This window comes from Lytechinus pictus, chromosome 11 (genome assembly GCF_037042905.1).
Source record: "Lytechinus pictus isolate F3 Inbred chromosome 11, Lp3.0, whole genome shotgun sequence".
Classification (NCBI taxonomy): Eukaryota; Metazoa; Echinodermata; class Echinoidea; order Temnopleuroida; family Toxopneustidae; genus Lytechinus; species Lytechinus pictus.
In genome coordinates this window covers 11987469-12010915 of record NC_087255.1, presented here as the reverse complement: position 1 = coordinate 12010915, position 23447 = coordinate 11987469, and the positions used below count along the sequence as shown (strand labels likewise).

At 36.0% G+C, this 23447-nt stretch overlaps 1 protein-coding gene across 1 annotated transcript; it reads right to left on the bottom strand.

The window, feature by feature from the left end:
* Positions 1–7733: 7733 nt before the first annotated feature.
* On the bottom strand, positions 7734–23447 carry LOC129271780 (clumping factor A-like). Its single transcript, XM_064106765.1, has 10 exons — positions 23365–23447; positions 20448–20491; positions 18846–18952; positions 17836–18021; positions 16777–16861; positions 15841–16025; positions 14099–14282; positions 13461–13533; positions 11550–11794; positions 7734–11042 (listed from the first exon to the last, which is right to left on the bottom strand). The coding sequence occupies exons 2-10, from the start codon at positions 20464–20466 to the stop codon at positions 10297–10299; spliced, it is 1830 nt and encodes a 609-aa protein (XP_063962835.1). The 5' UTR covers positions 20467–20491; positions 23365–23447; the 3' UTR covers positions 7734–10296.

Below are 23447 nucleotides of genomic sequence, written 5' to 3'. Positions count from 1 at the left end.
AATTACTAGTTCCATTGACTGGTCAGGGTGTTTTGATGTGGATGGTTTATCAACAACAGCAAAAAATATCCATATCACTATGTTATACAACAGTTATATGACGTTTGCTCCGGCAACAGTTGCTCCGCTGTAAATTTGACACACTAATGGGATGACCAACTTCAACCCTGGATTTAATACTATACCCTACCCTAAACCTAATCCTAAACCTACCATAAAACCCTATTTGCAACCCTAACCCTATATCTTAGATGAAGTAAAGCCGGGAGCAATTGTCGCTGGAGCAAATGTTGTGTCACCAATAAAGCATATAATAAATACACATCATTTCGCTTTGCATTAGAATAATTATCCACGCTTGTTGCCTTTTCAACAATCAATATGTAATGCTATGTCTGTTCCAAAGATACTTTGTGCTTATAGTTCTCACTAAAGCCCTCAATGACGTGTGTATTATTTATATACTACTAGCACTCCTGCTACTGATCGCCATCTCTCTCTCTCTCTCCTTGTCTTTCTCAAACTTTTTGGTCCGTTGATTCATGGCAGTAACATGTAAAAAAAAAACATACTAAAAAAAACAATACAAAACAAACAATACTCTGGGTACAAAGAAAGAACAATCAAGCAGAACTGTAAGAACATAGCAATTTCTGCACAAACGGTATTAATCATTTGTAAATATTCATTTAAATGTAATATCCCACAACTGGACATATTAATGTACTATGAACTATGAAGAACATGCAGAGATGGGAAGAAAGGGGTGGGGAAGGGGAGGTGAAGGGGGATGGAAAGAAAGAGGGGGGGGGGGTAGGTGACAGTTGATATACAATGAAATAGATTTGAGGGGAAATAATAAAATATAATCCTAATCATTTGAAAATCAAGATTATCATAGGTCCCACAATCGAGTCTTGCAATTAATTGTCATTTTGAAACTAATTGCTGCTCTTTCTGCTTCTGCTATAGTGAGTATAATTGAAAATGTCATGCTCAAAATTGGCTGATTCCTAACTTGCTAAAATGCAAATACACTTTTTCCAATATCCTTTTATACAAATTCTATCTCAGAAAGGGAAAAGAGTTATAAAACCGCAAAAATTCAAGTCTTAAAATCATTAACTAATTTGGAGCCCTGTTTTTCTAAAACGATTTCCAAAGTCTGATAAAACAATAAAAGCATGTATCAATCATTTGCAGAAATTCCTAAGAGGATGTGAATTGCCAGACCCTATTGTATATAGTGAATCCCATCCCGGCACTCAGTATATAATGCGTTTTGGGTATGTGTCGCAGAGGGGACCCCCATTTTTGCACTCAAATTTCCGTTCCAAGGCATAGTATTTTTATCTTATTGAGAAAAAGAACAAAGAAAGCCGCTCCAAAGCATAGCATTTTCTTCTCATCGAGAAAAAATCTGTTCCAAAGGTTCGCATATTTTTCATTACGCCGTTCCGGCCGCATTGATCCGCAACAATGATCTGAAATTTCGGTGAAAAGCTGCCGCAGAGCGCTTTCCGACCATCGCCTCTGCGCGAGCGCACCTGACGGCACGGCCGCCAGGCTAGCTGCATGCACACATGCCCGTTCCATTGGGAAGCATACGCACTCACACGCAGGCGACCCGTTCCAAGGACCCCTGTTTTCACAAACATTTGTAGCTCCGAAGCCCGTTCCGAGGACCCTCCTTTTTACAATAAGCCCGCTCCAGAGCCCCCGTTTTTTGTCTCGCCTGCGGCACATACCTACCCCCCCCCCCCCTCCCATCCCTTCCCTCATTTTCTGCTAATCCTGTTGAAATCATATTCAGACAGGGAATAACTTAGAGCTCAGCATTCACCTCGTTCATTCTATTCAGTTACTGCCACAGCTGGCGCTATTCACATTCAAGTAACGGTAACATCATACAATATTCTCCAAAACAATTTCTACTCCCACTTCCCTGCTCTAGTAAAGTCACTTTCTGATTTAACTAAACATGTATTTGAGGCTTCATTTCTTTTCTTTTCACATACGACTTCCATGCATCTTGATTGGTTTACTAAAAAAGAGGTTTACGAGAAAGAGAATTGTAAGAAAATGGAAATATCGAAACACTTCATTTGATATGCATGCACTTTTAAAAGGGATTGAATGTGAATAATCTTCTGTTAAAAAAGAGGAATATTTTACTAAGCATTCATGATATGAGCTTTAAACATAAATAATGATAGTGTATTCAAAATCTAATGGAAACATCTAGACATAAATTAATTTCTAAAAAAAAATGGCTGACCAATATAAGTATTGATGGTGAGGATAACAGAGGAGAGATGTAACAGGAGGAAAAGGAGAGAGAGGACAGAAAGGAAAAATGAGATGGAAAAGGGGAGGAGGGAGGAAGGGGAAAAGGGAGGATTGAGGGAGAAGGGGAGAAACAGGAGAGGATGAAGAGAAGGGATGAAGAAGATGTGACTGAAAAGGATAAAGGAGAGAGGGGAAAATGCTTTTAAGAAGAGGAAGAATGGGAAAGATCTGATAAAACTAGTTGGATTCTAGACTGCACATTGTGGAAATGCATTACTCTGCCATTGCCAGACAAAAAAAAAAAAAAAATACTTCACACCTAACTTCTAAATTGTTCAAATAATGGTCTCTGTGACTTTTGACCCAAATCTATTGCGATCATTGCCCCCCCCCCCCCCCGATGCATACACGCATGAAACAAGATAGAAAAAGATCTCACAAATAGTTATTCAGCTATCTTAAGAACCATATACCTAGGGGAATATAATCTAATATAATCATCATCCCTCCACCACATGAATACTTGGACCAAATTTGATGTGGATCCATCAAGCGATTCTTTGTTTAACATGAAAATGGGACAGACGGATGACCCCAAAACAAAACTTGGGCAACCGCCCAAGGTGTGACGAAGCAGAAGCATAGAAGAAAAGGAATTAAATTATTTATTAATTTGGTAATTTAACTATCAAAAGTAAGCGTCACTGAAATGTAATCTTTTAGAAAGAAACCCACTATCACCACCAATACAGGGGCCGTGGAAGCAGGGGGGGGCCTGGGTTTTTTTTCTCCAAAACCGTGTACAAAAACGTAAAAATTACCATATGATTGTGATTTTTTGCATGGTCAGCCCCCCCCCCACTTTGGGCTCAGCCCCCCCCCCCCCCCCCCCACTTTGAAAACCGTTCCGCGGCCCCTGCAATATGTTGCCACTGAGAAATCATATTTTTATTCAAGACTAAAGAATATTAATGAAATCTTGTAACATCTGCACTATATCTACTTATTGCAAATAAAGTGCTCAGACTCTGCTACAACTATGCTGAAATGTGAGACCCTAAAAATGCCCTTTAGCATTACATATCCATTTCATGACATCCCCGTAGTGGTTTGTACGGTGACTAAATGACTAATGAATTCTGAAAAGCGAGAAATAAATGTTTCTATATCCCTGCTTCATTAATTTCTTACTGTGAGCCATATCAGGGGGTGTTTCATGAAACATCTTGTCACTGATTTTCACTACTAAATTTGCTTTGAGCCAATCCGATGCAAGGATTTCAGTAGCTTATAACAAATTGTCAGTGAAAATCACTGGGATTTGTATCATGAAATGCACCCCTGATTAGGTTTGAATGGAATCACAATAACCAGAGGTTATGGAATTCATGCCACTATTTCTCATTTATAGAATGAATAATTAATTGGGTGGGTACTAATAACAATTGAATGTCAGACTGCACGAAGCAGCTATGTTATTCTGTCATTTTCTCACACTTTTGCTCTACATTCCTCAGTCTCTTTCTACTACACTCTTCCTTTCTTTCTTATTCAAAACTCATTACTACTTTGGGCTTTTTTCACTTTCTCAATTTTCTTACAAATCTCACATTTCCAATCTCTCTTTTTTCTACAACTCACACTTTCTTCTTTTGGTACGGGTGTAGGACTGGAGTAATGCATTTTCTTTTTTCCCCTTTCTCTTGCATCTCCCTTCAAAAGTTTGCACGCATGTTTTCAGTGAATGCCCTGCATTTTCAGAGACGCACATACTTGATTTTAAATCGTAGTATTTAAAAAGAAAAATTCATATTTTGATTTTTTGGGGCATTATATACATACATCACAGAAAAAAAATCAAAAGAACATTATGATAGTGAAAATAGTCAATGACTGGATGCCAGATAAAAATAAGACCCCCCCTCCCTGCCTCATTTGCTTTCATAACCCCCTTTTCATCTATTTATCTTGCTCAATTCAGATATCTATCTCTCTTTTTTTTCCTTCTACCATTCCTATTTAATTGTTGATCTTAATATATTATGCCCCTTCATTTGCACAACTTGAAAAGCAAATATTTCCAATTATCGGTTTCTTGTGAGTTCTAAACTTATTTCTCATTATGGGTTTATGAGTTCTTCTAAGATAGCTTTTCAAGCACTTGCGATACAGATTTAGTAATGGAGCTGACAAAGATTATATCCTGAAATTTTCAGCCCACTTCACTGACTGATTGAAGTTCTTATACTGTACTCTTGTACCTATTTACGGTTGACATGACAGATTTGTACAAAAATAATTCACAAAATTCAAAAACACAAAGATAAGTTTGAACATGGTTGTTTTTATTAACAAAAATAATGAACATGATGATGGACAAATGTTTATGAAGACATGGAATGAAAACATTACAGCTGAACATATGTGATGATACAAATATAGACCTGTAACATAAAGCTTAAAGGGGAAGTTTACCCTGAAGAAAAGTTTGTTACAAAAATAGCAGAAAAAATAATTAAAATTATTGATGAAGGTTTGAGGAAAATCCATTAAAGTTTTGGATTTGTGATGTCATAAACGAGCAGCTGTCCCATATGTTATGTAATATAACATGCATAAATTTCAGTCTTTTAATGGTTCGAAATGACTTATTTTTTTCTTTTTAGAAACGGGTGTGAAATTATTTGTCTATTGATACACTGAAGGTACAGTAGAAAACATTTTCAATTTTCTAATAAAATTACATCTCATTGATTTTTTTATCATACAATATGTAGGAAAGCAGCTCGCATATGACGTCACAAATGAAATAATTAAAATTTCTAAAAACTTTTTTATTCTTCGATGGATTTTTCTCAACCCTTATGCAATATTTGTTATTATTTTTTCTGCTATTTTTACAATAAAATTTTTGTCAGGGTGGACTTACCCTTTAACGATTGATCATGGAGCTAATTTTTACAATTAATCATACACAATAACCAATGCAATCAATCACAGAAAACAGCCCTACGATCAATCGCTAAGCTTTGAGTTGCAGGGTCAACAAGAAGTTAACAAGTGGAATGCCTCTGGCCGTCTCACCTGCATCACGCGATTCAATATAGCAGCAGTGCTGATTTTGAAAACTACTATAACTCGCACAAGATGTTCAGTGATACTTGGTTACTCTTATTTCCACGTTTTATGAACTAGACCAATACACTTATAGAGATATGATGGCAATTCAACAAATACCCCCAACGTGGCCAAAGTTCTTTGACCTTACATGACCTTTGACCTTGATCATGTGACCTGAAACTCGCACAGGATGTTCAGTGATACTTGATTACTATTATGTCCAAGTTTTATGAACTAGACCAACACACTTTCAAATTTATGGCTGTAATTCAACAAATACCCCAATTTGGCCAAAGTTCATTGACCCTAAATGACCTTTGACCTTGATCATGTGACCTGAAACTTGCACAGGATGTTCAGTAATACTTGATAACTATTATGTCCAAGTTTCATGAATCAGATCCATAAACTTTCAAAGTTATGATGGTAATTCAACAGATACCCCCAATTCGGCCAAAGTTCATTGACCCTAAATGACCTTTGACCTTGGTCATGTGACGTGAAACTCATGCAGGATGTTCAGTGATACTTGATTAACCTTATGTATAAGTTTCATGAACTAGGTCCATATATTTTCTAAGTTATGATGACATTTCAAAAACTTAACCTTAGGTTAAGATTTTGATGTTGATTACCCAACATGGTCTAAGTTCATTGACCCTAAATGACCTTTGACCTTGGTCATGTGACATGAAACTCAGGCAGGATGTTCAGTAATACTTGATTAACCTTATGGCCAAGTTTCATGAACTAGGTCCATATACTTTCTAAGTTATGCTGTCATTTCAAAAACTTAACCTCAGGTTAAGATTTGGTGTTGACGCCGCCGCCGCCGTCGCCGTCGCCGCCGCCGTCGCCGCCGCCGCCGCCGCCGTCGGAAAAGCGGCGCCTATAGTCTCACTCTGCTATGCAGGTGAGACAAAAAAACAATGAGATAAATGAAGATGTAGAATAAAATGAAAATGTTTTATCTAGCCCCCCCCCCCCTCCTTCAAGGCCTTCAAAATAGGAATAAGGAATTCATTTTCCAGAAGTAGCTAATAATTTCTAGCTTCATCTTTGTCTTTTTTAAGGGGGGGTCCAAAAATTGAAGAGATGTATTTTCTGTGTTAAGAACTTTTTAACATGAATGACAGTTGTGGTAAAGATCTAAAAATGAGTTGGAACAGAAACCAATAAAATGAACACCAAAATGGTCAATATGAATATGGTTTAGAATGATTTCAGTGGCTGTCAGGGTGAAAATGGTATTAAACTGAACTGGTTTGATGTGTTTAAACTAGGGCTGAGTCATGTTGGAAATTTTTCTTTCCAGATTCTAATGGCATCTTACCAGTTGGAATCTGGTATTAAGTTTGGAAAATTTAAACCATGATAAAAACATTAAAAAGTCAATAATTGTCGGGTTTCAAAGAACTACACATCTTCATCAAGATTTAAATCCTTCATCAACATTGAAATCAGAATCTTAAACACTGAAATTTTAAAATGGAAGGATTAGCTGGTCATATTTATTCATTTTCTTGTCCAAAGTCACTGGTATTTATGATCTTGTTGCCATAGAGGGCACTTTGCAATCTCGAGTTTGAAAGTTACATCGTGACCAACTACAAGAAGATCACTTGTCCCTCTACGGCCATCAGAGACATATGGCATTGATGAATTTGGACACGAAAACAAGGAAATACAATTAGCTAATCTCACCTCCACAGACTAGTTAATATTATTGTTGTGAGATTGTAATTCCAATTTCTATATTGTGCGAAAGCTACAATAAAAACGACACCAAATATCTCACTCATTGATGGATGATTTTAACCGTGCTGCATTAATCTGCTTCATGGAAACAGGGATTCTGATTGTATGAGATGATTCATGTGTTCTTGAATGATGATAATCAGGCCCAGTTTTAAAACACGTAACGGCAAAGTGAATAATTCCAACACTGTCAAATAGCAACACAGGTCTTGTTTCATACAATTTTTATCAATAAAGACAAATTTACAACCAACTTTTTCTTGAAATGTCAATAGAATTGAATTATTTTTATTCATTTTCATGGCAGTCATTCGACAGCTCTTAACCTTGCTACTAGTATTTGAAGCAGGACCTGTTCGTTTCATCACAATAACATGAACAACAAAAACAGTTAAATGAGAAATGTTTAGCATGCAGAGAGTGTTTAAGTTATGAAAAAAAAAAAAAAATCGTTTTAATCATCAATTATCCTCGAATTAAACTGATACTCTTTATACATGTATTTAGAAAAGAATAGCTTGAATGGAGCTAGAACCATGTTTGTTCCACGTGGAACAACCATACAGTATTTGTTATATATGGAACAATGGGAAAAAAGATTGCTTTATTTTCTGTAGTCACAGGACTAACGAGACATGGGGGCATTTCCTGAAGAATTTAATCAGTGATCTTCACCGACTAGTTTGCTTTCAGCCAATCAGATGCAAGGATTTCAGTAGCTTATAACAATTGTCAGTGACAATCATTGACTATTTGCTTCATGAAATGCCCATCCTCCCCGAATAAACAGTGGCTTGCTATAACATGCATCTTCCATTCACCCCATCCCAGACTCGGTTTAAAATGGGTTAATATGCCATTACAAATTAATAAATTGTCAATGTATATTAGTTTAATGATACTTTATCACTCATAACATTTCACTGTAAACAAGGCCTTGATTATTCTGACCTCATGTTTGTTAAACACCCATGAAAATCAATCAGCTTCTGCAAAAACCAACACAAACTATGTGAATATTTTACAGAGCAATAGCAAGAGAGCAGTTTGTACGAAGAGGAAAAAAAATAGTCTACTGTGAGTTGCAATCATATCACACAAAGAAATATATTCAAGTAATTGTTTGTTTAAAGCTTTTATTAATTAAAATGTTAGTGAAATTGCTGCTTTATGTGACTTATAGCTTGTTTAAAGTAAAAATACATCCATTCAATCTGGTTGAAAAAAATCTCAATGTGAGAAAGTGATTGTTTGTGAATACATTTTTCACAGGTTTCAGCACACAAGGCAAAAAATATATTGATTTCTTTTCAAAATGAAACATTCGAGAAGAGAGATATTAAACAAAAAGTTGGAATAAAGCACTGCCGACTTGTGTTCTAAATAGATGTAGAAAACCACAGATATAATCCAACACGGTAAATAAGTATGAAGAAAGTATGTACAGAAGGCACTCTAGATGAAAGTCTTGTCCTGAATCCATCTATTTCTTTTATTTATCTAACATTGAATCATTGAATAAACAATGGGTGATTTCAAGTCCAGTGTTGGCCTTGGTGTTGGTGTTGAAATTAGGATTGCATCTCCTAGCTCCAAAACCTATTCAGAGTTTGTAAAACTGATCCAGATCACATTATTGACATCTCAACAACGAGTGAGTGACCTTTCAGGACCATCTTCATTTTATGATTGGTGATACAATTGTGTAAAAATTGACCAAACGCCAACACCAAAAGGTCAACACTGAACTTGAAATCACCCACAAAGTTGTTTAAAGATAAATGCCAGTTTTAAAATGAGTTCATACAGAATTCAATAGAATAACCACCCAAGTGTCTGTATGTAGAAATAAAATATAAATAGATGCCAAAGCATTCTGGTAGAAATTGTACAATTGCTGAGAAAATCAGCAAAATAAGCACAGCATTCCAGCCGAATGTCAAGTCTTTTTCAAAGCAAGAATAATAAAACACTGTCCCATATGTACTTATCTGTGTTGGTGATCTTCAGTGTGATTGTTTTTCAGCTTAGACACAATGTTCAGTTTATTTACATGTAACTGAACCAGGGGCCTGTTTCATAAAGAGTTATAACTGTTTTAACTTTGCCATTATGGCAACTACCATGGCAACAGGGCTCAGCAGCCAATCAAAATCAAGGTTGCCATGGTAGTTACCATAATGGCAAAGTTACAACAGTTGTAACTCTTTATGAAATGGGGCCCAGATCTAGATCAACAATGATAGAGTGACAATTAACCTTGATTTTACAGACTTTCTCATGAAATAATTGTTTACTGCAACTACTTTCATTTTTCTTTAACAATTATTCCACTTTTTTCACAACCACTTGTTTCCCTCCATACTTAAGAAATATTCAAAAGGTCAAATAGAATTCTATGAGGAGAGGTTTAACATAGAAAGTACCATTGAAAAAGAGTTTATATGCTGCAGAGTGCAGTAATATATCTGTTTGTTCATGAACGAGGAAAAGGAGTTTTGCAGAAAAAAAAAACCTGTAGAGGACTGCTGTTATGAAGAGAACTGCCATATTTTCTTAAATCAAGATATATTCTGGACACTATTGATGTAAACTGATATTATATTCTTTCTATCAGCGGAATACATCAGTACACCAGGGTCCCGTAACACAAAGGTTAGCGATTAATTGTACGCTTAATTTTTATGATTGATTGTACATTGTAGTCAATGGAATCAATCGTGGAAATATGTTCTACGATCATTGCTAATCTTTGTGTTACGGGCTACTGGTGGGAGTTTCATAAAGCTGTTCGTTAAGTTGCGCACAACTTTATGCATGGATGGAACATATTCTTAGTTACTAAGTCAGTTCCATAGGAAAGGTAGGGATATATCACGAAAGAGTCATCAATCGTGCGTAAAGTCATTCGTAAGATACGAACAGCTTTATGAAACACCCACCTGGATGCATCGACTTTACTAATCAAAGTTGTGATGGATTAAAATTTAATCTCATGGTAAAAAGGATTCAATTGCTTTATCTTGCAGTGTGCAATTAAGATCAAATCTCGATTGCAATTCATAGCTGGATATAGGCATTAACAACTAAAATGAAATAAAATAAATAAAACTATACTTGACTGGAACACTACGTTTTTTCATCTTCCGCAAGGCATTTATGCATGAGTGAACGGATAGCTCTAGCTCTAAGTTCAAGCTCCAACACTTCCAGCTCTGAATCGCCGGATTCTTTCTTCTTCTCCGGCGCTGTTGAGGTTGAGGGTGATTTCATCGAGGCACGGGCGAGGGTTAGCTGAGAAGGCTGGCCAGCAGCCTTATCTACATCAACACCTAAATCTAGGGAATCTAAATTGATATCATCGTCATCATCATCCTCATCACTATCATCATCGCTGTCATCATCACTTTCATCCTCACTATCATCACTGTCTTCAGCATCATCACCATCATCATCTTCTTCACAAATTATCTCTTTTGTATCATCGGTATCCATGACAATTGTATTCCCTACTGCTCCATCATCGCAGCTCTGAGAAACGGAAGTGATGCTATCCGCAAGACCACTCTGATGTCGGACCACCGTCTCATCTTCATCCACACTGGGAACACCCGACAACTTTGAAACACCAAACACCTTAGGATCACCCAACACCTTACCTGACACTTTGCCTTCTAAACCCTTTCTACCACCTACTAATCCCTCTAATTTTCTCCTAATCTCTTCTTCCCTTAATCTCCTGTCCTCCTCGGTTTCTTTTTCTCCTTCTTCCTCCTCATCCTCTTCACTCTCGAGCTCCAGGATCTCTCTAATCTCTCCGGATGACAGGCTCCCAGAGGGGGTGGGTGGTGTGGGGTATCTCATCTGGATCGCATCTGTTGGTAGGAATGAAAAGGAAGATCAACATGCTATGTACTGTAGTGTAACAGGATTGAGCAACTTTATGGAGGTTTGCAAACATCTGATCTGTGGGCCCTCCATGCCTTTGGTACATGAAATAATGTTTCAAGAGGAAACCCTGAAAATTTTATTTCATAAGCATAATTAGATCATTACATAAGAAAAAAGGTGATTATTTACCCTCCATAGCCTAGTGTTAACATAGGTTTTCCTATGGACTCTTATGTTGCTTCCGTAGAACTGCAATATATAACCTTTGCCGATTTTGATGACATTTTCAGCATTATATTTCTTTTACCTCTCTCTATTGATTCAAATTAACTTTTAATGATGATTGTAGTTATCATTATCACAGCAATTAAATGACCAATCGGTTTTAAAAATCTCAGATTTTTAAACCATCAATTTTTTTTCCCGGAATGATCCACCACTAAGTTTTGTGTTATGGGCCCTAGTTCTTTAATGGAAGGAATCCTACTTACCAACATGAGGTGGTGGTGGAGGGGGAGATGGAGACTTTGGAAGATCCACAGGATCCTTCTTCCTCGGAGACCTGCTCCTTGACCTGGACCTGGATCTACTTCTGGACCAGCTTCGAGACCAGCTCCGGCTCCACGATCGGCTCCATGATCTTCTCCTGGATCGGGAGCGACTCCTCGAATAGCGCCCTCTAGATCGACTCCTCGAGCGACGATCTCTTGAGCGACTCCTTGAAGACCAGCCGCCACTATTTGTAAAGGAAAACGTGTTGATAGCTATCACAACATGCATTCCAAACATGACATGAATAATCTTTGGTTCTATAATCATATCCTTCAAAAGTCTGTTTATTCTTTTTTATCCCCCATAAATAAAATAAACAGAATAAACCTGAATTTAATAGGGCCTTACAATATTGCGATCGATTGCAAGTCAATAACAGGTCCCAAATATCAATCACAACTCTGACAATTAATTGCAAATTCATATTTCACAGCTGGTCTACTCTTCCAACAAGAAGCAAAATCAATTTTCTTCAGTTACAATTGGTACATCAATTGCAAATTAGTAACAGAGATTTGCAATTGACTGCAAATATTTTCTTTCAACAACCCCCAAGACTTGTTCAGTTAAGACATTTATTTTCAAAACTATACTGTAAGAGAACAGACAATCCTTTCAAATGCTATTACAAGGTGTATCCACAAACCACTTCATCCATACAGTCTATCAATATTGAAACAATATTGGTTTAAAATGATATCAAGTGCTCTTTACTGCAACTAGTATAATGTGTGAGATTGCAAGTTGGACAAATTAGCCACATTCTTAAGTCCCGCTAATCTTGAGATAGACTATGGTAAGCCAAAGATTTTAAAATTGTGCTTACATTAATATATTTCCTATTTCACTTGGTTCTTTCTTTGTGTTTTAACCCTAAACTGACCGGGGGGGGGGGTTGAATCAACCCCCCCTCAACATTTTCTGCGATCATTTCGCCGTGCAGTATTTTTTTACCGCGCCACTCTCAGAGTTTATACTTTCAAGTCTCGCGCATCTTTTGAGACCAAATATGCGACGTCCGGGTACGCTGTTCCGAAATTACGCAACATTTCGTAAGTGCATGTCAGACCAAAAATTGTTCCAAAACGTGATTTTGTGTACAAAGTCAATGCAAATTGAGTTTTCTCATCTTATTCATAAAGATATGATTATTTTTGCTTTAAACAGCTGAAATCAATTGATTTTAGCATAATTATGCTTCAAAAAGGTTGTGCAATAAATCTGGTGAAAAAAACAAAGAAAAACAAAAGGTTGAAAAACAAAGAAATACATAAGAAATTCATAAAACAATAAAATACATAAGAAATTGATTTCCAAACCGAAGTTTTTTTCAATTGGTATTGTTAAGAATGCTACAAAGAATATTTTTACCAAAAATTAGCATTCTAGGAGCTTTATTTAGTGAATTAGAGCAAAAAGTATGATTTATGCATAAATTAGCATAACTAATTCATATAAAATAAAATCTCATTATTTTGGAAAATTCTACCATACAGCCTTGTAGATTACATCGCACACTACCAGCGTGCAAATTTTTGCAGCGATCGCGCGATCGGCGGCCGAGATCTCAGGGGGGGGTTGAATCAACCCCCCCCCCCCCCCCCCGGCCACAGAACAGCAAAAAAAGCCCGGCCTAGTTAGGGTTAATGATGAAGGGAATTATTCCAAGTCAGTTATGAATTATTTGAGTTCCAAATGAGCCGACAAATTGAATTTGTTCAGTTAGAGATACCTGTCCGAATTGGCTTTCCATAGTTAAACCACAACTTAAGACACAAGTTTAAATCAAACCTGAGTTCAAAATAAATGTCAATGTCATAAATTTGTCAAGATAACATAAAACAAGCTACCTTCTTCTTCTTCTCCTTGGCGATCTTGACCTTTGACGGCTAGATGATACTTCTGAATTCTTCTCTGTAGAATCTAGGATAATAAAAAGATGTGTTCTTGGTGATTAAACCTATTTTTCTTCCTTACATATCAAATCTATTGAAACACAAGAAACAATACATTCTTGCTAAGGCCTGGCTCACATCTATGCATTTTAAGCTTGCGATCAGCTGCAAAGCCTAACACAATGAAACAAGCTAATACACGGTCAATACGCTGACTAAACAGAGGCCTTTCGTTCTAGCTCGTTAATGTGAATTTTTTCTAAAATCTGCAACTATAATGTAACCAAAATACATTTCAGCAAAGACGAGGGGCAATGAGCAAATGTGAGCAAGGACGTGCAACAACATGCAACAACAAGCTGAAACAATGAGCAAAGAGCAACGTCTCGTTGAGTAGAGCATCTCTTTCACCTTATTAGCATCACACTCATGCCTATTCACTATTTTTTATATATAGCAATTTGCTTAGTGATTTCCTTCTTCAGTATCTAACCTCATTGTTTAATTAATACCAAAGATACATACCTCAATTCCAGTGTAGAAAGTTCATATAATAAATTCATGAGCACGCATGACTTGTAGACTTTGCTCACCTTTATTCTTTGTTTTACTCTTATCAACTGTAGTCTTAGTTCCAGACTTTGATACACCACCTCCAGGGGCTGCGCTGGATCCTGGTTGAGTTTTAGGTTTACCAAAGGCTAGTTCCTCGATGTTTACATCAATCTCCACGGGAACGCCATCGATATCCTCTGCTTTGCTCTCCTCATCAGCTTTCTAGGATTAATATTTGATCAAAAGGATGATGAGTTATGTCTATACTTCACCCGTAGTTATGAATCCCTTGTGCAGCAGTCTTTGAAAAATGTGGAGCAAACTGTGATGTGATACCAGGAAAATTATTCCTTGAAATGAACTAAGCTTTTGTTTAAACATTCTTTATGTTTAGAGATAAATACCAGTTGTGGTAACGATCTCAAAATGAGTTCAAACAGAATCCAATGAAATTACCATCAAAGTGTTTGAATGTAAACATAAAAAATATGTGCCAAAAAGCTCTGAAAGAAATGCGTAATTACTGAGAAATGAGCAAAATAAGCACGGAATTCCATCAAATGTCAGGTATTTTTCGGACCCATATTAATACAAAGTCCCACATATGCTTTCCTGTGTTGGTGATCATCAGAATTATTGATTTTGAGCTAAGATTTCATGATTTTACAAAGATAAGTTTACATTAATGTACCAGGGGTCCGTTGCAGAAAGAGTTGCGTTTAAACGCAAGTCAAAAAATCAAACGCAAGTCCCAAATGCGCGCTGTTGATTGGTTGAAAATCAAGTTGCGCATGATTTTTAGAGTTGCAATTGATTGCAACCCTTTCTGCAACGGGCCCCAGATCTAGATGTATGATAATATTTGAAAATTAACCTTGGTTTCAAAGGCTTGCTCATGAAATAATTGTTTGCTGCAACTACTGTCTTTTACCTTTAATCAGAGCTTGGGTGATTATATGAATCCATAAATTTCAGTTTTTAATGGAATATGATGAATACAAATCTTTTCCTTATAGAAAAGTGTATGGAATGATGTCTGGTGATATATCCCCCACACACATATAATTACTTTCAAATTTTTGAGAAAATCGCATTTTAGGGAACTTTTTTTTATCACACAACAAATAGAGGAACTGCTCATCTGTGATGTCACAAAATCACAACTTTAGAAAGCTATAACTATATTATCCTTTGACAGATTTTCTTAAACTTTTATCAATATATATATATATTTTTTTGCTTTTGTTAAACCAGCTTAAGATCAGGGAGAACTTCCCCAGGACTTATTGAGGACCTAATGGCCCGAATTCTGAACTCTGGTTTAACATAGACCATGCTCAAGCTCTGTGCTAAAATGATGGGAAGCCAAACGTGTCAAAATTTGTTCAAATGCTATGTTTCTTATGTTTACTTCGCTGCTCTTTCCTAATTCTTTAATGGTGACGACAATTATCTTTTTCATCTTTTCCAAACAGTTTCTAGTTGCCTCCTCATTCATTTATAAATCATGTACATTCTTTTTTATTCAACTGTTTCCCAGATTTTATCATTGCATTATTTACAATTTTCCCATGTAATGTATGTTAATGGAAATGGAATAAATGCTATCAAATCAATGATTTGTGAGTCAAATGAGCTTATACTATGAACCTCTACTGTTAGAGATTTATGTCACAACTGGCTATCCATAGTTAAACCACAACTGTCGACCAGAGTTTAGATTAAACCCGACTTCAGAATATGGGCCTTTGACTTTAAATGGCAAATCATCGTTTCCTACCTGAGGCTCTGTGACAGGTTTGACGGTACTATCAATGGATGTCTCCATCTCGGCTTCTTCTTTCTTCTCCTCCTCGGCATTCATCTCGGCTTGCACTGATGATGTCGCCACGGTAACAGTTTCTTCTTCTTTTTCATCTTCTGGAGCCGATTCATCGGAATCTGATGACGATAGCATCTCTGTTCCTATAGAAGGGGATCAAACAGACGATTCCCACAGACAGACTGAGGTAAACAGCTTTCAAATGTTAAGTTTAGTCTGTTATTGATTCTCAAAGTTGCTAGTCATTATTTTTCTATTAATTTTCATACCCTTGGAAAAAAATCTTTGACTCATTGGCCCATATTCTGAAGTCCAGTTTAAATTACCACATGGTCTAACTCTGTGTTAGAATTTTACGAAGCTAAAACTGTCAAATCTTGTCAACGTTTTGTCTGAATTCACAGGACTGAAATGCCTTCGAATATATTGGAGCAGTATTTTGCAAGCTTACTATTGGGGTGTTGCAAGAAACTTGCGATCAACTGCAAGTCTATTTTCGTTCCCGAAATCAAGCATAAGCCGGGCAATTGATTGCAAATTTGCGATTGATCGCTAATCTACTCCATGAAAAAGGAGTGTAATCTGATTTGTTATAGGTAAAAGTGATCAATCAATTGTAAAATTGCAACAGAATATTTGCAATTGATTGCAAATATTTTCTTGCAACACCCCTATGTGTAATTAGCAATAGACCTTAAGCATTGAAGTCTTCCTGTCGCCATGTTAAAGGCTGAAGCCATTGCCTTGCATGCATTGGTGATCTGCAGCTGGCAAGATCTCTGACAACTCCATTTACACATATTCCTATATCCTCTGAGGGAGGGCGCTATGAGATTATGACATCATATGCATACATGTAAGGTCTATAAAGGAACCAAGTATTATTATACTCACCTTGGATGACATGCTCAATCCTCTTTCTTGACATTCCTTCTAATTGGTTCAGACATAGTTGCTTCAGCTCATCAAGTGGAACATACTGCAAAAACAAATAAAGAAAATAAAGACTTTAATGTCATTTATGCTCACTGCAATTCGGTAATATCAATATGCTTCTTTCATGTATATCGTACAATGACCCTATGTACAGTGTACATTAAAGGGCCTAAAATTTTGTAACGTTTGTATAACTTTGCGCTCAACAAATCGTAGACCCTTCCATGATTTAATCTGTAGAAATATTGTATGACTGTACAATTAGTAGGATACGGTCATCCTGAGGGCACCCTACAATGATTGTATACTAAATGTAAATGGGGCATAAAGCAGATTTGAGCGTGTAAATACGGAGTGTTGTGGTCCAGTGGATAAGTCTGCGGACTTTGAAACAGACAGTGGTGGGTTCAAATCCCAGCCATGCTGTAATTTCCATCGGTATTGTGCTGCACTCAACTCAGGTGAGCTAAATGGGTACCTGGAAGGAGTTCATTTATTCCTTGAAATGCTTCTGCGCTGTAAAACGTTGCGGGGCTAAAGCCAGGGTAATAATACCCAAGTCCTTTGAAAACACATTGGGTGGTTATATCTTAATGTGATATGCACTACACAAGAACTGCCTGTTTATTATTATTATGATTATTATTATTATTATTATTATTATCATTATCATTATCATTATCATTATTATTATTATCATTATCATTATCGTTATCATTATCATTATCATTATCATTATTATTATTATTATGATTATGATTATTATTATCATTATTATTAAAATTATTATCATTATGATCATTATAATTATTATCATTATTATCATTATTATTATCATTATTATTATCATTATTATTAAAATTATTATCATTATTATTATCATTATGATCATTATTATTATTATTATCATTACTCTCATTATTATCATTATTATTATTATTATTATCATTATCATTATTATTATCATTCTTCTTCTCCTCCTTCTTCTTCTTCTTTTTCTTCTTCTTTTATCATTACCTTGAGTATATCAGGAACCATGCTCGTAAGTTGAAGACCTTTGACTGCTTTGAACGCTTCGTTGATCAACTGTTCTCTATCGTGAAGATAGAACTCAAGAGGTTGTTTCTCCTTGCTCAGATCCAGGTCAGAATCGGCATCACTTCCCTGGTTACTCTTTGCCTTGCTTCTACCTGAAGCCTTGGACTGGATGATAAAAGTCAGACGCAAGTAAATCAATCAATCGCAACTCTTTGTAAGACGGGGCCCAGACCTGAATCAATAAACTGGAATGGAATATCTATGTACACCTTTCATAAATCTATGTAGTAGTAAAGAACTTTTTCATTCAATTCAATTCAGTTCAATAATGGTATTTATTTGACAAGTTCAATTGCATACATGGCAGCCAAATGGCTGAAATTTTAGCATGCTTACAAATACAATAATTGTCCAACATATTACATTTCAAGTTAAAAGACAGTATACAGATAATAATTATAGCATGATACCATTATATACATACAAACATTATGGGGAAAATAAATTTCATTATAAATTCTAAACATCAAATTAATTCACTAATCAAAATTGCATTTAATTAAAAAAAAAAAAAAATTACCAATCCTAAAATTTAACACATTAAAAAAACATCCTAAGGAAAAAGCATAGATAACATTAAAATAATGAGGCAAAGTAAGAGTAAAGGTGAAAGACTGGTAAAAGATATTGCACAGACATATTGAGAATGAAATAAATACATTATTGTGAATTTAAAAGATTAATCATAAAAGGTATTGCACAATTTTGAAATCTCTTTGTTTTGCACCTAACTTGTTCATATTTCAGTTCTTTCCTCCGCATGTATCTACTTTGTTTTCTTTTCTTGAACCAATCATTGGTATTAATATTTTTTTACTAAGGATAGTGCAAAACACGACATAATTGATTTCTTCTATCTTCCAAAGATTGCAGGTGTAAAGAGGCAAGAGCAGGTAAATACGAATCATATCCAGGACCTAGAATTTTACCTTTTTCTTGGCGACTTTCTTTCTCTTTTTTCCATCCTTGGTCCCTTTCCGTTTTGTTCCTTTCTTCTGCTCAGGGGTTTCCCCTTGTGTAGAGTCGGGTAACATATCTGGTAAAAATCAAATTTCAAGACTGAAATGACAAATATTTGGTCTACTAAGATTCATATAAAACTTGCCATAATGATATAATACTTGCTTATATAGTAACACCTTAATATCTTTAGCACCTGCTTACTTAACACTTACTTGATTAAGTGTTGGGTGCTATAGAAAAAAGTATATTATTTATCGGAATTCTCTAAGCTCTACAATAAAAATACCCAAGGTGTTTTATGAAATACATGTATATATGCAATACACGAAGGTGAATCTATGACTTTATATGCTTTATATTATTAAGAAATGTCTATTTTGATTGCACTAACTGTCCATATTATGTTGGGTGTCTGATTTTTAAGACTTAATTTTTGTTCATTTCTTTATAATATGTTTGAATTCCTTACTTGGTTCATTTCCCTTTTCAATGGTGTGTGTTTCCTATCTTGTACATACTTGTAATGTTTTTTTTTATACTATTGTGGAAATAAATGATTTGATTTGACATTCTATGAATATTTCTTTTGTATCTTTTATGACCAAATTAAGGGATGTACATGTATATTAGTATATGATTCTGAAATATTGTGTACTTGCACTGTTTTGCATCAGACTACAAAACAATTGCAAAACATGTCAATTCCAATACAATTTTAAAACAAATTGCGCTCACGGCAAGTATTAATACAACAGTATTTTTAGCATTGAATGCTACACATGAACCCATGCATTAGCACACCTTTAAATTATCTGTAAATCCTTACACTCTTTTAAACTTTTTATTTAAATCCCTAGCTGCATCTCAGAAAAGTTTACTAGATAGATAGCACTAAATAAATGCTGTTTATTATCATCAGTTTTATCATTTTGGTTACTGTGTGTCATCTTATCTTATGACCTAAATTGTACTGCGAAGAATTTGTTCCAATTTTGACATGTTTGATGTTTTTATATTTTGTCTTTCTCTTGTATAAAAGAGCTGGGCCCCATCTTATAAAATAAAAGAGTTACGATTGATCCAATCAAGTTGACTCTTTGGAAATCCATCAGTGTCATAACTTTTTCTACAGGATATTTGCACAATGTCCTTTGTAAACAAAGAGAAGCACAGTGAATTTTCAAGAAAACAATTAATGCATGAATTTAAATCACAGGTAGAAAATATTTTGAACAAACATGCATAATAGATATGGATGTTGCTGGCAGTCCATAGTTTTGATTGATCGGATCATTCGCAACTCTTTGGAAGACGGGGCCTGATCAAACTTTGCTAAGAACAGTTTATTGGACAATCTCGTAAATGCAGGATAAATTTGGAAAAAAATACTTAAAGCATTTCACATACCATGCATAATAAAAAAGGAGACAGGCATCAAAAAAGAAGTTGTGAAGAAACTATCAAATAGTAAATATTTAACAGGTCTTGTTGTCAATATGCCAGGTTTTAGACATAAACTGCTCATGAGCCATGTGCTATTCACAGAAATATCTGAGAAATGTACAAACCTTGTTTTACTTCAGCCATACTGCAACATATCTACAAGTCTTACCTGTAAAATAAAGAAAGATAAAGAATCTAAAAATACAATTTATGTAGAGAGATTACCAAAATTAACAAAATCATGAATATGAAATAACATGAAATGAAAAAAAGAGATCACCCAGTCAAACAATTTACATAAATTTCTACCCAACTTTGTATTTTAAGCCATAGATTCTATACTATAGTAACATATGTATAGATTCCAACAATCAGAAAAAAAAAAAATCGGTATTTTATTGATCGAAATGACATGAAATGAAATATACTCCGAAATTTTAAGGTATGATTCATGATATTTATCGGCCAATGCAAGAATTTTTTAAATCTAAGTTAGCACTGCTCATGATATTGTCGCCCTCTATACGCGTCTTGTAGCTAGGCTACAATAACAAAGACGGCTAGATGGCGACAATAACAGACTGTGAGTAAACTCTCCTCTATTTCCAATTTTATAATTATTATTCAAAACTATTTAATACCCCTCTAGTTTTAAAAGGGTCCAAATCATATTGTAGCCCTATTACATAAGTTTGGGCTTGAAACCCTAATGAAAACGAGTATTTTGGAGCAACATCATTGTTGCCAAAACACTTGGTGCGCGTAGAGAATTGGCATCCGTCCTTGGCTCAGTGGAGATTAAGCACATCAGTGATATGACAAAACAATAGAGAAACAGGAAGTGAATGAACCTTGAGTCACGACAATCTTTTGTTATTTTAGGTGGCTGTCCCAAGAGGAACTCTTTGGATGACCCTCACATCAATGGAAAGGGTAACCCAGGGAGCTCCAGCCCGCTTTGCCGGCCAGAGCCCAGGACTCGTCCGTGTTATATTAGGCAGTGGGTACTCTCCAAAATGGGGTAAAATGGGGTCGCAATAGCACTCCAAATAAATTGGGGAAAAATGAATAATGCACTTACCTCGATTATATGGATGAATGTCTATCGTGACACAGAATCCTGACATCGAGGCACAAACTGAACCCTCAAAAAAAGGAAAATTTCAGTCACGTTCATTCTCCTTCTTCCAAAATTAAAAAAAAAATGGCCGATCAATACCGAGAACGAACACGACATGGGGGTCTAACTTTTCCTTTTTTGAGGGTTCAGTTTGTGCCTTGATGTCAGGATTCTGTGACTGTGTCACAATAGACCTTCATCCATATAATCGAGGTAAGTGCATAATTTATTTTTACCTTATTTATTTGGAGTGCTATTGCTACCCCATTTTGGAGAATACCCATGTCTAACCTCACATGCATGTGTGAGTGGCCTCGTATTACACGGACGAGTCCTGGGGAGCGTTTCATCAACATTTTTGTCCGACAAGTTGTGCCCCTCCTCGCCACATATGGTACACTTCATTTCCTCCTTGCAGTTTTGAGCAATGTGCCCTTCTCTATCGCACCTGTAACACCTGGTGACGGTGCAGTCCTTTGCCTCGTGGCCAGCCTTTTTACATTTTAGACAGGTTCTTGGCTGCCCGTCATACCTCATTCAGCAATGTCTGGGGACCGTTTCATCAACATTTTTGTCCAACAAGTTGTCAGATCTGACATCTTTCCTTGATCCTGATTGGCTGAGAGGTACTGTTACTATGGTAATTGTCGGATAAAACAGGACATGTCGGATAAAATCCCTAGGGAGCATTCACTGGGTTATTGAAAGGGGAGACAGACTATGCTATGTATGGCGAGTTCCCCCAAGTCTGCGCAGTCCCCCTTGTCTGCGCACATGCGTATCTGCTGTACTTTGTAGTAAAACTAAAAGATACGCAATGAGCACGAACTTTTCACATACAATACATAGACAGGTATCCATAAAAAAATCTGACTCAAAATAGTGGAAAAATAATGAATTTAGGCCTTTTAGGGCATTTCATGTGACGGCCTCAAAATGCAGCCTTTCTCATCAAAATCGACGGCCTCAAAATGCAGCCTTTCTCATCAAAATCCCCAAATCGTGTGCGAACGCGAAGTGAATGAGTGCGCAGACATTGGGTATCATTTTTTTTCAATCCGAAAATGACCGCCCAAGGCCAAGGTTTTTTCAAGAAAATCTTATATTTTCTTTCATTTTTTAATGAGAAATTTGGTACACTTACTCTTAATAATATAAGGAACATTATTAACTGAAAGATTCTGCGAAATAAGAAGAAATTCATGTTGAATCTTAACTCAAATTGTTAGGTTGTGTTGTGTGAGTGGGGCCCACCATCATATGGTCAGTTCCCCCATGTCTGCGCGGTCTCCCAAGTCTGCGCACCCGCGTATCTGCGCGATTCTAGTAAAAGAAGATACGCAACGAGCACGAACTTTACACATGCAATACATAGACAGGTATTCATTAAAAAATCCGACTCAAAATGGTGGGAAAATAACGAAATTTGGGCATTTCATGTGACTGCCTCAAAATGCAGCCTTTCTCATCAAAATCTCCGAATCGTGTGCAAAGTGAATGGGTGCGCAGACATGGTGTACCATTTTTTTTTTCAATCTGAAAATGACTGCCCAAGGTTTTTTCAAGAAAATCCTATATTCTCTTTCATTTTTTAATGAGAAATTTGGTATACTTACTCTCAATAATATAAGGAACATTATTATCCAAAAGATTTTGTGAAATAAGAAGAAATGCATGTTAAATCTTAACTCAAATTGTTAGGTGCGCAGACTTAGGGCCCACCATCATACTGTTGTATTTATTTATACAGTCCCACATATGCCTTTTTGTGTGAGTTCACACTCTTTAATTCTCTTTTTAAAACTCGACCTTCTTCTAACATGATTAAAACGTGTCTACTGACATCTTCAACTCTCTCAATTGCATATTATCACCATGTTTTACATGTTTGTAAAATAATAAGCAAAAATTTCATAACTTACATGGGCTTTAAAACTGCAGAATACCCCGCACATTTACTTTTTAGTCAACGGCGTGCGGCGACACTGAGAGTGAGTCAGTCCTC

Excerpts from the sequence above, each read along its gene's own strand:
- LOC129271780 (XM_064106765.1), bottom strand. Across the intron at positions 16,862-17,835 it reads TGGTTCCTGATATACTCAAG|TATGTTCCACTTGATGAGCT; the intron begins GTAATGATAAAA and ends TTGTTTTTGCAG. Across the intron at positions 14,283-15,840 it reads AACCTGTCACAGAGCCTCAG|AAAGCTGATGAGGAGAGCAA; the intron begins GTAGGAAACGAT and ends TATTAATCCTAG.